We start from the raw sequence: 13,536 nt of genomic DNA, 5'->3' as shown, positions 1-13,536 counted from the left end.
GAAAGAATCATTTCAAAGTTTTCTTTTGTAGTTATTATCAACTTATATCTATTTTCCATAGAAAACTAGTAAATATTAAATATCAAAGTGAGATACCTGGACAGCTGGAAAACCTTTCAATGGTAGCCAGGTACTGGAGTTGTGTTCTTATTTGAAAATTATTCTTGCTCAACCCCTGTTCATCCTTGATTTAAGCATAAAGAACCCTGAATATGAATCTATATACCCAAACATTTTTATCCTGGTGGGTTCCAGGTGTTGGATAACCATAGTTTTGAGTCGTCCTTCAACTACTATTATTCTGCGAGGTGCGGAAATATTGGATGGCGGGCGCACAGCCCGTCCGGTGGTTCTGCAGGCTCTCAACATCTCAGACACCGTCTAATTAACTACGAGCATACAATTATGATAGCGTAAATGGTGTGTTCATAAAAAGAAAAGGTTTTGTTTTGGCCCCTTAGCGTTAATGAGAAAAATCCCTCTATTTGAAAAGAAAAAAAAAGGCTGGTTTTTCTCACTTCTTTATAAGCTTCGTCACGCCCACAATATTTTTCTTTAACTATAATCAGCCCGCGTTGATTTTGGTCAACTTAACCTGAATCTCAAAGTTTTTTATTTGCATTATATCAGTCATATACAAAAGGTATATGATACAATAACCACATCCTTTTGTTTGGAGATTTTCAAAACTAGTGTGATCCAGTGATCTGGTGCTCCCTTTTGCAATGTTCTCAAGATTTGCCAATTTTGAGTGGTTCCAACTAGAATATCTCAGACTGAGAGAGAAATGGTTGAGACACACCCTGATCATCTTTCTCGTGTTATATATCATCTTTGGATGTATTGTTGTGTCTGGGTGCACTTCCAGTTCTGTCAGTGAACTCAACATTGCAAAACTTACTTACACTGCCACTGAGGCAGCTATGAAAGAATCGCCAAGTGGTGTTACCAAACTTGAGGTTAATATGGGTTACTTTGCCTCGTGTATCGTCATCCACACCAACGACTCCGTTTCTCTGACCAGTTGTTCAACCAATGAAACAACCATTTTACTAGCAAACTCCAACCAATTCGATCAAACCCAAGTCACCAACGCTGATCTTTTCAACTTCATGGTTGGTACTGCTAAAAGATTCAGAGTTCGTTGTATGGATCCTTACTCTTTGATTGTCGCAGTTATCTTGTCGTTTATCTGCGTCGTTTCCTTTGCTTTTACCTCCCCTGTCACTGCTAACCATATGTATAAGTACGCTGCCGGGCTTTCATATATCAGTTTTACTCTTTCATTAGTCAGTGCAATTTGGCTACAAACAAATATTACCACAGCAACTGGTATCATGAATAGAATGGCTGATCAGTACTTCACCTTACTGGCCACCCGTGGGTCGGTGGATAATGGTCTTTTATGGGCTGGTGTTGCGATGCAGCTTCTGGCATCTATTGTAACTGGTCTTTTGGGTGTATTAGGTCAGCAAATCGAAGAGGTTGAAGAGGATTTAGGCCTTGACGAGAAGATCTAAACTTCTAACATTCAATAATCACCAAGATTGACAAAAAAAAAAAAAGAATCTTAACAAAACAAATATTACTTCTGGTATTTCATTATATACCTTGCATCTCATACCTCAACTCCATCACTTTATTATAATACTGTTTACTTACAAGTACTGCATTTTGAGAATTTTACATACATCTATATATCCCTAGCATTCCATTTTCCGTTTTCTGATTACTTAATTTTTTCGCTATTTTCTGTTTTTTATTTATTTTCTCACTGCTCAATGAAATGACTTTTCTGGCATCACCAATTAGTTAGATTGCTTAGACACCACAGTAAACCAAGTAGTAAATTAGGAGGCACCAAACAAAATTTTTATTTTGAATTACTGTCCTGTTATTGATTGACAGACGTTTATTGTATTCTCTTGCAAGTTTAAGGTCAAAGGACAATCTGCGTCCTGATTTTGACCGTTCCGGTTCACGCTTGACCTGCAGAATGCCACTAGACGGAGTACCAACATTGGGATGGCTGGTCAAATCTCAAACATCCAGAAACGGGCACTGGGACACGACAAATGAAAATTTTCAATAAAAATGAATGTGTTTCCTTGTATTGTTATCATCCTGCTTTAAACTTTGAAAATTTTTTGTTTTGATTTCAATTCCTCAAGTTTTTTCGAATTATCGTCATCATCATCTGGTCTTTGCATGGCCACAACCCTCCACCATAATGTTCATCAATAGACAGAATATCAGTCTTCAAAGATTAGTTCGCCCTCGTCATATATGTGTGGTGTTGTTGTTTATATACATCATTCTTGAAGCGTTGGTTCTCGCAACATGTACAACCCCAGCAGTTTCGAATTACTACTTGTTATCTCTCACTTACCTTGAAACTCAAGAGAACCTGCCAATATCAGAACTCCGTCTTCGTCTTGGGTACTTCAGCTCTTGTGTTTCTGTCAATGGAGGTAGCTATTCTTGTGGTGTCAACGCTTACGATATGTTGTTGGCATCTTCAGAATTCGACTCCAGTAACGCGTCGTGTGTCGACCTTTACAACCTTGTGATCGAGACTGCTGATATGTTCCGTTCTCGTTGTATGACCCCTTATATCCTCTTGATTTCTGTGATCATGTCGTTCCTCATTCTTACAATGATGGCCTTCATCTCTCCTAGAAACTATAGAAACGCTTATAAGCCGGTGTTTTTCGTCTGCTATGTCTCCTTGTCATTATCAGTAATTGCTTCTGTTTGGCAGGAAAGTAATATCAACACCGCCAACATGCTTTTCCAACAAGTTCTCGACAACTACTATACCGTCCAAGCTCATTATGGTGATTATACTAGAGGAGCAATTTGGGCAGGTACTGGTATCCAAATTCTCATTTCTCTTTCCAGTTTAATGTTAGCTATCATGAGTAGTTGGACTGATAGGTTCGTCAACGCCTGGGACTATTATAATACACCAATGGGTAGCCAAATGGGTCCAATTTGAGTTCATCCACTATCCATCATCCACTGTTCCTCCAACCATTTTTTCCCATGACTTTATGATCTTTCCATTCATAGCATATTTTATAACTTCAACTACATTGCATCATATAATAACACCATTTTGGAGCGATGAATTCTTTTTTGCATCGCGGCTATCTCTAGTCGTTAGTTTACCCATATAATATCCACCAATCACCCATGATTTGTTTCATTTTATACTAATATCTTCTATTTCGCTGCTATTTTTATGATCTTTCTGCATCGCCATCACATATTTTTTCAATTATTACTCTGCTCTAAATTACAATTAAATTTATAGTCCAAATCATCTTTTTTTATTATTTCCTTTTATTACTGCATTTTATGTCTTTTTAATGTTTTTTATTTTATTTAATAGCTTAGCCATTTATTTATCAAGGAGTCAAGATAAATATATTTTGTGTTCATCCCTTTTTTCAAGTTCTCTTTGTAAAACCAGGTGTCGGCCTCCTGCCTTATATCAAAGAAACAGGAATCTTTCAGACCTTGCGAGACAACAGCTGGTTGAGCCTTATTCATATCTCTTTCACCTCGAGCGCTGCTTATCAAATGCTGGTATAAATTCGATACTGACTTATATCCTTTCCCAACTCTGGTATTCCCTGTATTGTCCATCATTTCCGTATTATGGTTTTCTTCAACATTGAAAAGCGGTACAGGAATAAGCTTCCATTGGTGTGCGATATTTGGATCTTCAAATATTTGGATTTCTTCACTGATTTCAAGTCCAAATTCTCTAGTGACTTCTGTTTTCAATAGCTCATTCACCAGCAAAATCCTCATGATTAATTCATTGATAATTTTTACCCCGAATCTGCTTGGGTGAATACATGAAAATGAAGATAGCTCAACGGGGCCCTCCAAAGAGTAGAGTTTAGAAGCGAAATCACAAATGTTGTTGAATAAATTCCATATAATGATTTTAACGGAAACTTTTTTAAAAATCATATCATCATCTGGGTTGAGATCATCAAAAAAATGCTCTTCTTTCTCAACTCTTAAATTTTCATCAACTTTAAGAGGAATCTTACCCATTTCCATTAGCGTTAAGTATCCCATTAATTTCTCGACACTTTGAATGATGATCACATCCACCGAATTCAACTGTACCAAGGTTTGGAGACTCATATCATCTTTGGATGAATGACCAAATAAAGACTGTTGGTATTGTGAGACATCATGATGGAATGATTCTATATCAATAACCAATAGTTTCACCACCGTACGGTAATCGTTTTCTTGGTTTACGGGAATCAGAGAAATAATGTCCTGGAGGGAGGCGAACTTGATGCTCATCTTTTTTTAACCCACAATACAAGATGATTTAGTACGGCCTCGATGATTATTATCCCAATTCATATCATCAATCTTGAGCAGCGTTACCAAAAACTACAGGTATTCCTCCAACTGTGTTAGCCCAATGTTATTCTGTGGTCGGAGTCAGTCAGGTTGGTTGTTATTCTGTAGTCGGAACTCTCTTTTGTGAGGAAAAAAAAGTGCTTCGATCTTTGCATATTCTGGGGTATCGGTGAGAGTTATTACACAGTCTCTCAGATATACATGCAATAGAGCCCAGGGATAGTATGCTCTAACAAGCAGCAACATTAAAATGATTTATTGATAGCTATATCTTAATTGAAGCTAAATAATATAACAATAGCAAAATGTAATACGGTTAAGAATAAGAACAAATGGTCACATGACCTAGCTTTGCAGTGATTAATCATTTGTTTGTTCTCTGTAAGCTATCTGTTGATCTCAAATCTACAAAAATTTTGATAAAAGATACTATAGTATATATATATATATATATGTATATATATAATATCATATCCATACATCACTTTTGTGTGCACTTCTTGTTCAAAATGATTGATAGTCTTTTCCTGCATAACTTTAACCTTGACATTCATTCCAACTTTCAGAGATAATCATTAATGACCATTGATTTTTCCAGTTGTGAATGACTTCCCTTCAAAGTTATTTTATAAGTAAACAGTTATTTCTGGCATCGGCGAAGAAAGCAGCAAATTACAACATTGCTCCTGAAGGTTTTGATATGGCCCAGTTAAGGGCGTCTGCGTTGAACTCCTCTATTTTTAATAGAGCCGCATAACCTAATATTTTTTAAAAAGAAAAAAAAAATGGAGATTTTATGATCAAATCATCTGCCATTCATTACTATTGGCGCTTTTAAAGCTTTCTCTATCAGCGTGTGAAGAATTTTTCTCCTTGGTGGTATTTTCAGAAGTGGTCTTTTTTCTAGTCACAGAAGATTCAGAAGAGCTTGTCTGCTTCTTTTTCTGTTTCTTCGTCTTTTTCTTGGTATTGGTTATGAGATTCGTTGTAGATAATGAAGATAAGGAATTTGAATTTTGTGTCATTGTGGAGCGCTCTGGTGGAAGATCTTTCACCAACCTTTGATTTTCTTCGTTGCTATCAATCTTTTCACGCTCTTCACTCAAAAGTAATGACTGGTTATACAATATTCTGAAGATCCTGAAACTCAAATCAGCCAATGATAGATCCTCTATTGGTTGATCATTATTATCAAAATCTTTCAATTTTTTGTCATTGTCCAGCTTGATTTCAATATAACTTTCAAAGTTCAATTCATCAGATGCTTCAGTCTTACTAATGGCCCCTTCTTCTTTGTCCTTATTTTCACCATTATTTTGATTGATCTCTGGTTTCTCTTCAGAAACATTGAAAATATATTTCAAAAACCTCAGTTTTTTTTCCTTCTTGACACCGGTTTCAGTTTTAGATAATTCCTGTAAAGATGACAACCTCTTTTTATTAGCCAATTGCTCTTTCAAATGGCCTTTCAAATCGTGTTTCTTTTTTTGTACCATGGTGCTCTCGCTACTAACTACTCTCATGGGCTTCTTGTTGGTGTCGTTCAACACAGCACCTCCTGTAACAAGCAAATATAATAATTCATCAATTTTAAATAAGTTACTGTAGGTACTGAAAGCACTATTGCTACCCTCGTTCTCAACTATTTGCAACTCAGCACACATGGCGTACAAGTTGATGATGATTTTTGCCAAAAGAATAGAAAATTCAAACAATTCCACCAGATTCAACTTAATCAAAGATTTTTTGAGGCTGACGGTATTTTTAGAATTAAAGGTTTCGTCATAGGAATATTGGTTCAAAATCATCAATAGATTTCTCGGTGGTATGCTTCCGATAAAGTTTGGATTTTCTCGACTTGAAACAAACTTCTTATCAACCTTGATTTTTAAAAAACCACCATCGAAATTTTCATTCAAACCATGGAGCACATATTTAAACAGGCCTTCTCTACTGGGAATATCAATGCTAAATGGAAGATTTATCAGAAGGTAATGTGAAGAATAAAATAGGAACTGGCAAATCAACTCCAATGAGGAAGTCACGAGGATATGGTTATAATGCATAATCTTACCAACGGAGAATACTGGATGGAAACCAATCGTCAAGTAATAACTTCTCATCTTGTTGAACAGCGACGCTTCATTCAAAGACTTCTTAGTCAAATACTTTTTAACGGAAATAAACTTGCAAAGGTTCTGAAATAATATAGCCTTCTCATTGCTTATCAGTGACTCCACGGTTGTCAAGCCCATTTTTCGTTCACCTATTTCCCTTTTTAATTGCTTCCTTCGCTGCTCGAAACTCTCGTTGAGCTTTTGCTTGTTGGCATCATAGTTAGCCAATTTCTTGTTCAAAAGATCATGATGTCTTTGTTTTTTAACCATTAGAGCTGTCTTAATACGGTTCCTTATTTCCTTACTCTGGTTCCGTAGCTGGCTTATCTTTCTGTTAAGGATCAAAGATTCCACGGTAAGCAACTGTGCTGATAGTGCAGCAATCGAGGAATCTGCAGGAGATGTGATTTCTTTGGCAATAGAGCTAGACAAAGCATGGTTTGAAGAGGTTAAAGGAGATTCTAATGTTGCGAGTCCGGAAGAATTCTCCTCATTTTTCTTTGTGTCGCTTGTTTGGTTGCCATTAACGTACTCTGTCAAAAACTCAATGTTTGCACTGTCATCACTCTTCAATGACATTCGAAGGACTCTGTTAATCTGCTTTTTAGATTCATCTATTAACAATAAGGTATCCAAGTATTTCACATTATTCTTCAACAATAAAGAATTCATACAAGAAGGACAATTGAGGTAGGACGAATTGTTATGATGGTCATGACTACCCTTTATCGCTGCATCCCACAAGCTTTTCTCCAGAGAAAACCGGCCATTCAAAGTAACTGGCGATTGATGGCAGATTCCACATCGTATTATCATCTTAATACGTCATATTTATTGAATTTACTCCCAGTTGTATCGCTAAATTAAGGAAAGGAATTCATTCCTTACTCAAGACGGTTGTGGCAACCAGCGATACCATTTTTCTCGTATCTCAAATGCTCATCGTGCACGTGCATGTGGTCAAAAAAAATGTCAAAAACATTGAAAATTTTGGGGAATCTGGCTTACTATCTATGAAATCACCAGGGGCAGAAGGACTAGTTTAGGAGGAAAAAATGAAGTCCTTAAGAGCTTATAGCCGTGGATTGAATGGTAAACGCCCAAATAATTATACCCGGTACTTCTCCAGAACTGCAAAGCTACTCCAGACACAGGATGTGCAAAGGCAGCTCAAACAAATATTCGATAATGAGAGTTATTGGACAAAGATGATCACTAGCCCGTCATCCCCCGGTGCTAGAGTAGCAAATATTCCTAAGATCCCTTCTTCGTCACTGTATCAGAATTTGGCTTCGAAACTCAATATTTTCCACAAAGATCAACAAAGACTAGAAACAGGGCTTTTCAGAAATCCATATTTAACGTCCTCCGAAGGCCTTGAATTCTTCACCACTGAAATGCTTGCAAAAGCGGAAAATATTGTCAACTTAATTGTCAGTGATACTAGTGACCATGGGTTGCGTCATTGTATCAAGAATTTGGATACTTTAAGTGATATGCTTTGTAAGGTCATTGATTTGTGTGAATTTATTAGAATTTCCCATCCGGACTCTCATTTTTTAGAAAGTGCCCAGAAATGTCATGAGAAAATGTTCAATTATATGAATGTACTTAACACAAACGTTGAATTATTCAATATCTTGAACAGTTTATTAAATGATCCGTCAAAAAAGCATATTAAGGAAGAATTGAGTGCGGAGGAGGTTGTTGTGGGTGAATTGTTGCTAGCAGATTTCAAGAAATCAGGGATCGATAAGGATGATAAAACTAGAGACTTGTTTATTGAATTGTCTTCAAGAATTTCGGTTATTGGTCAATATTTCAACAATAATGCCTTCGATTTGAAGGACAGCAAATTTGTATTTAGCAAAGCGGAATTAAAAAATTCTGTATCAGATGAAATAATGGACCAAATACAAGCCGAACTAGGAAAATTTTCGTCCAGAGGCACAAGGGTTTCTTTCCTGGTCAATTCCCATGTTTCTTTCTTATTACTCAAAAACTGTTCCAATGAATCAATTAGAAAGCAGATTTGGGTCGGCCTAAACTCATCTTCCCAAAAACAGTTACAATTACTTGAATTGATGTTGAATTATAGAAAGCTTTTATCATTGAAATTGAATTATCAAGATTTCAATCATTATCAACTTGAAGATAAGATGGCTAGAAACTCAAACAACGTTCTAGTATTTTTAGATAATTTGCGGAAAAAGATTGAACCATATTGCGTTGCCGAATTGAGAAAATTAGCAGATTTGAAAATCAAGGACTATCAAAAGGACTCAGGACTTATCAATTTCAAAGATTACTCAAAACAAATCAGTGGCATTGAAAATAAATTATCAAAGAAGCAGCCGTTCAGTGATGATGATGTGATAGCCTTTATTAGACCATGGGACAGAGAATATTTGATAAATCAATTGCTTGTCAATAAACGTCGCAAAGAACTCCTTCCGGAAACCAATGCCTCAGTCCCAGCGCTCAACAACACTGACTTTGAAAATCAACCGATTTCCAATTTCTTTTCATTGGGTACGATTTTTGCTAATCTCTCGAAGTTTTTAACTAGTATTTACGGAGTGAAATTCAAATTTGATAAACCGTTAAGAGGAGAAATTTGGCACAAGGATGTCCGGAAACTTCTTGTGGTCAATGCCAAAGACGAAAATGACATAATTGGGATAATTTACCTTGATTTATTCGAAAGATTGGGAAAATCCTTGAATCCTGCCCATTTCACTATTGTTTGCTCCAGAAAAGTCACCGATGGAGCTGAAATTGAAAATTGTGAAATTCTTAATGAACCACGGTCAGAACCAAAAGACGATAACGTGAAGTATATTCAATGTATTAGAAATGCTGAAGGTGAGATTTATCAATTACCTATCATCACATTAGTCTGCAACTTTTCAAAGAGTGTTAAAAGCATTAATAACAAAATCGAAAATATAGCATTGCTTAAACTTGTGGAGGTTGAAACCTTACTTCATGAAATTGGACATTCCCTTCATTCCATGTTTGGCAAAACCAACCTTCATAACGTTAGCGGAACCAGATGTCTCACTGATTTCGTTGAATTGCCTAGTATTCTTATGGAAACCTTTAGTAAAGATGCCAGGGTCTTGAAATTTCTCAGTGAACACTATGAAGATCAATTCAAAATCGATGCCGTTAACAAGCAGTTGGAAGACACCTACAAGGCAAAATTGATTAAATTACATCAATCGGAAAATGATGTTTTGAGATATTGTGATATTTACTCACAACTCAAGATGGCGTACCTTGATCAACACCTTTACCTTGAAACCCCTAATCCGGTGCTCTATAATCCGGCCACAGGAATTCATGAGGAAATCACTGAAAAAAATAATGATTTAATCACCCTTGAAAATTTAGATGCTTTAGCGGGTCTGAACTTACAATACTCGGAAACCATTTATCATAACTGTGAGAAAGACTTGAGGATTTTTGCTGATCTTGAAAGCAGCTGGTACGGCAAGTTTGGGCATTTGTTCACCTATGGGGCGACTTACTATACCTATTTGTTTGATAGGGCCATTAGTAGTAAGATTTACAAGGAGTTATTCTTAGCCGATCCATTTAACAATGTCAATGGTAATATTTTCAAATCAAGTGTTTTGAGATGGGGTGGAAGTAGAAACCCTTGGGAGTGTGTGGGAGAATGTCTCAATGATCCTCGTATTGCTAAAGGGGATGCGCAGAGTATGAAATTAATTGGGGAAATTGATGATGTGAAATAATGACATAATAAAGGAGAAATAATGACATAATAAAGAAGAAAAAAAAATCTATATTTTTGTCTTTAAAGGATAATTACAAATACAAATTTATAAATATGACCTAGAATTAAATAAAATGCATATATAAACCAATCCGATGTATCAATATCTCCGGTTGGAGTTCCATACATACACCATTTCATCCCATCCTGTAGTGACCACCCAGCCAGGCTCTCCCCAAAGTGACCAATCCCCACCAATTACAAATTCTTTATGATTATTAAACAGGTTTATACATCCTGTACTATTGTTGATTGTTCGAGGAGCACGCTTGTCGGTAACGTCATCCCAGATACGGGCCGTCATGTCATAACCACAACTCAAGAGTTTGTTGCTTGAATGAGGCGACCAAGTAACGTTTCGTACTGGGAGTTGATTACCTACCATCTCGTTTTGCGGGGCAGAGTTTGAGCCATTTAAAGAATGTGATGCCGGAAACTTATTTGTGATCATTCTAAGATCCCATACTCTTATAGTCTTGTCCACCCCCGATGTGGCAAGCACGGTCGATCTATATTTATTCCAATCCAATCCTAGAGCCTCTAATCCGTTATGGCACAAAATATCCATTTGCAAAGGACGCGCGGAACGGACATCCCATAATTGAAGTCTGGACGAGGCATTGACAGAGGCAATGAGATTTGGAGCATGGGGCGACACCTTTGCTTGATAAACGCATTGGGTATTGGTGAGGTTGGACCCTGGTTTTTGGGATTTCAGTAATGGAACACTGGATGGTTTTGTCGTTGGAGCAAACGTACTGGAAGACGACAGTAAGTTTACTAGACTCTGTTTCCGATTAGCCGACCATACTTTAATTGTTCCATCCCAGGAGCTGCTGACAAAACTGGACTTGTCGGTTAAGTTCCAATTAATTGAAAATACCTCTTTATGATGTTCATTCCACACGGCCACGGGATATGTCCCCACATGTAGATCAAACAACTTGATGGTCCCATCTCCTGAAGAAGCCGCGACATGGTTTTCGTTGATCTCCGACCACGACAAGTCAAACAATCCGTCTTGAGTATCAAAATAGATATCCTGAGTGATCTGACCATTGGGATTTATTGAGAGTATATAAAGACGGCCATTACCTGCTAATCCATAATTGGCCGATGTCGCCACAGCTATCTTATTATCGAAAAAAGAGGAGTATTTCACTGAGAACCCACTATAACCACTGGTTCTGAATTTTAGCATGAAGTAGTTTCTTATAAATATTAGGCATATAATATAAATATTTAATCTATATATATGTGATTGAAGGCCTTTTGGGGTCCCAGGAGTAAATTTGATGATTCTGGGGAAGGCTCCCACCGGGGCTCGTAATTAAAAATCCTCGCGCAGAAATGACACAGATGATCTAAAGAGCCATTATTAACTCGGGTATGGATGCGTGAGAGAAAAAGAAAAACCAACATAAAGGTAATGATTTAAAAGAATTTTAGGAGCTGATTATGCTTGGATCTGTCCAGCACTCGTTGGAGGTATCTTCTCTTCGAATATGTCTTTCATAGAATGAGAAATAACAGACAAAGAAAAAAAATCATTAGTGATTGTAAATTCTTTGAAGGCAAGCTGATATTATCGTATCCCTTTCCCAAGCCACTGTGCGAATGGCACTGATGCGGTAGCAAATGATGGTTTTTGTAGGAGAAAACAATATAAGCGATTAGTTAGAGAATAAAGAGATTGAAAATTACAGGAGTAAAAATGATAAGGCAAAAATGAAAATAAAAGAGTATAATAAAGAGATTGTGAATGAAGACAAAATGAAATCCAAAGAGACTGTGACTGACAACACTGATGCTAGAAAGATGGAGGGTGAAGAGACTAAAGCTACCAGTTTTAAGAATAAAGAAATTGCAGGCATCAGGTTTGAGAATATTTAAAATAACCAGGATTGTGATAAAAGGCCTTGATAATCCAGATGCTGTGAAAAAAAGACCTCGAAACAATATTTGGTAATCTGCAAAGAAAATTGAAGCTTTCCAACTTATTGTGACTCATCAATAAGCACAATGACCGATGATTATAATAGACAAAGATATGATGGGCATTTCTAATTTTGGCTATGATCTACCCTTTATATAAGCACACTACTTTGCAGCTATTTTGCTTCACCACAGTCTCTATTTTTGCACAATTTTTACAAATATAGCGGCTATCATTCACTTATTTGTAACAGAGACATATACTATCAAGAATATATATAATATAATAAAATATAATATAATGCAACGTAATAATACGGTGTATCTATAAGATCAATGCATCTTCTTTTTGTCACGTGTAGAATATTTGGGATTACCCGTGCCACTCACGGCCAATGAGAAAGTGGTGAATGTAATAATAGCCCTCTGCAAAATTATTATTTGTTTTCAGCATCCCCCCATCATATACTGACCGTCATTGATAAACCTCAACCTTATACATAATATCCTCGACAATAATGACCGGTGTTCTTCCATTTACCGAAGCCAACAGAAAGATCGTCACCCTTTTCTACCGTCGCTCCTTGAAATTGGCCTACTCGTGGATCAATAGACGTGATTTGTACAGAAAGAAGGCAGTGGAAATCAGACAGCAGTTTGAAGCCAACAAACAACTTGATGACCCAAAACAATTACAACATATTTTGAAGAATACCGAATCCTTATTATACAAATATAGACACCCAGATCCAATTGTTCCAGCCTCCAGACCAGGTGGTACTAAGTTCGAAAGAAACTTGCATCCATCATTGGATAAGCCAATTCCTGGTCATTATTAGAACAATAAACTGGTCTATTTAATTTGAAATAGGAAAAATAAAAAAGAAAATTTAATTATCCAATATTCAATATTCGCTTAGTCTCAAAGCAAGAAAAAAACACTTACGAAACATGAAATTTTCAAAAACAAATAAAACCAACGAAAAATCATCATCATTCCATTTATGAAGTACTGGTAATATATGTTTAATTGGAAAAAGAAAAAAAAATGTTTCAGTCATATCCCCACCTCTCAAAAAAAAAAACCCTTCCCCGACGTCATTTTTGATCAACACCATTCTTCTGTTAACCATCAATATTTTTGCATAGATCTTGTGGCTAGAATTCTAGTTTTAATCATCTCCGTCATCATTTGTCATAATAACAGTATTATAATTGAAAGTCAGCAGGCACTCTTCTTTATGTTACTATTTTTTATCATTTTTATCTACTATTATCACTATTATT

The 13,536-nt window shown here is 36.4% G+C and overlaps 7 protein-coding genes across 7 annotated transcripts; 4 read left to right on the top strand and 3 right to left on the bottom strand. All coding sequences in view use genetic code 12, as the record gives it.

The window, feature by feature from the left end:
- Positions 1-725: 725 nt before the first annotated feature.
- DASC09_001110 (uncharacterized protein) lies at positions 726-1,520 on the top strand (the record flags this gene model as incomplete). Its single annotated transcript, XM_064993714.1, has 1 exon — positions 726-1,520. The coding sequence occupies one exon, from the start codon at positions 726-728 to the stop codon at positions 1,518-1,520; it is 795 nt and encodes a 264-aa protein (XP_064849786.1).
- Positions 1,521-2,230: 710 nt separating this feature from the next.
- DASC09_001100 (uncharacterized protein) lies at positions 2,231-2,998 on the top strand (the record flags this gene model as incomplete). Its single annotated transcript, XM_064993713.1, has 1 exon — positions 2,231-2,998. One exon carries the CDS (start codon positions 2,231-2,233, stop codon positions 2,996-2,998), a length of 768 nt encoding a protein of 255 aa, XP_064849785.1.
- A 389-nt stretch (positions 2,999-3,387) lies between these two features.
- DASC09_001090 (uncharacterized protein) lies at positions 3,388-4,332 on the bottom strand (the record flags this gene model as incomplete). Its single annotated transcript, XM_064993712.1, has 1 exon — positions 3,388-4,332. The coding sequence occupies one exon, from the start codon at positions 4,330-4,332 to the stop codon at positions 3,388-3,390; it is 945 nt and encodes a 314-aa protein (XP_064849784.1).
- An 863-nt stretch (positions 4,333-5,195) lies between these two features.
- DASC09_001080 (uncharacterized protein) lies at positions 5,196-7,328 on the bottom strand (the record flags this gene model as incomplete). Its single annotated transcript, XM_064993711.1, has 1 exon — positions 5,196-7,328. One exon carries the CDS (start codon positions 7,326-7,328, stop codon positions 5,196-5,198), a length of 2,133 nt encoding a protein of 710 aa, XP_064849783.1.
- A 239-nt stretch (positions 7,329-7,567) lies between these two features.
- On the top strand, positions 7,568-10,273 carry OCT1 (metalloendopeptidase; the record flags this gene model as incomplete). The annotated part of the gene is made up of 1 exon (XM_064993710.1): positions 7,568-10,273. The coding sequence occupies one exon, from the start codon at positions 7,568-7,570 to the stop codon at positions 10,271-10,273; it is 2,706 nt and encodes a 901-aa protein (XP_064849782.1).
- A 141-nt stretch (positions 10,274-10,414) lies between these two features.
- On the bottom strand, positions 10,415-11,515 carry PEX7 (Pex7p; the record flags this gene model as incomplete). The annotated part of the gene is made up of 1 exon (XM_064993709.1): positions 10,415-11,515. The coding sequence occupies one exon, from the start codon at positions 11,513-11,515 to the stop codon at positions 10,415-10,417; it is 1,101 nt and encodes a 366-aa protein (XP_064849781.1).
- Positions 11,516-12,767: 1,252 nt separating this feature from the next.
- DASC09_001050 (NADH dehydrogenase [ubiquinone] 1 beta subcomplex subunit 9) lies at positions 12,768-13,088 on the top strand (the record flags this gene model as incomplete). The annotated part of the gene is made up of 1 exon (XM_064993708.1): positions 12,768-13,088. The coding sequence occupies one exon, from the start codon at positions 12,768-12,770 to the stop codon at positions 13,086-13,088; it is 321 nt and encodes a 106-aa protein (XP_064849780.1).
- Positions 13,089-13,536: the final 448 nt, after the last annotated feature.

This window comes from Saccharomycopsis crataegensis (genome assembly GCF_037102585.1).
Source record: "Saccharomycopsis crataegensis DNA, jcf7180000000072, whole genome shotgun sequence".
In the NCBI taxonomy this organism is placed as follows: Eukaryota; Fungi; Ascomycota; class Saccharomycetes; order Ascoideales; family Saccharomycopsidaceae; genus Saccharomycopsis; species Saccharomycopsis crataegensis.
Note: the sequence above shows the minus strand (reverse complement) of the source record. Positions and strands in the feature narration are given on the sequence as shown.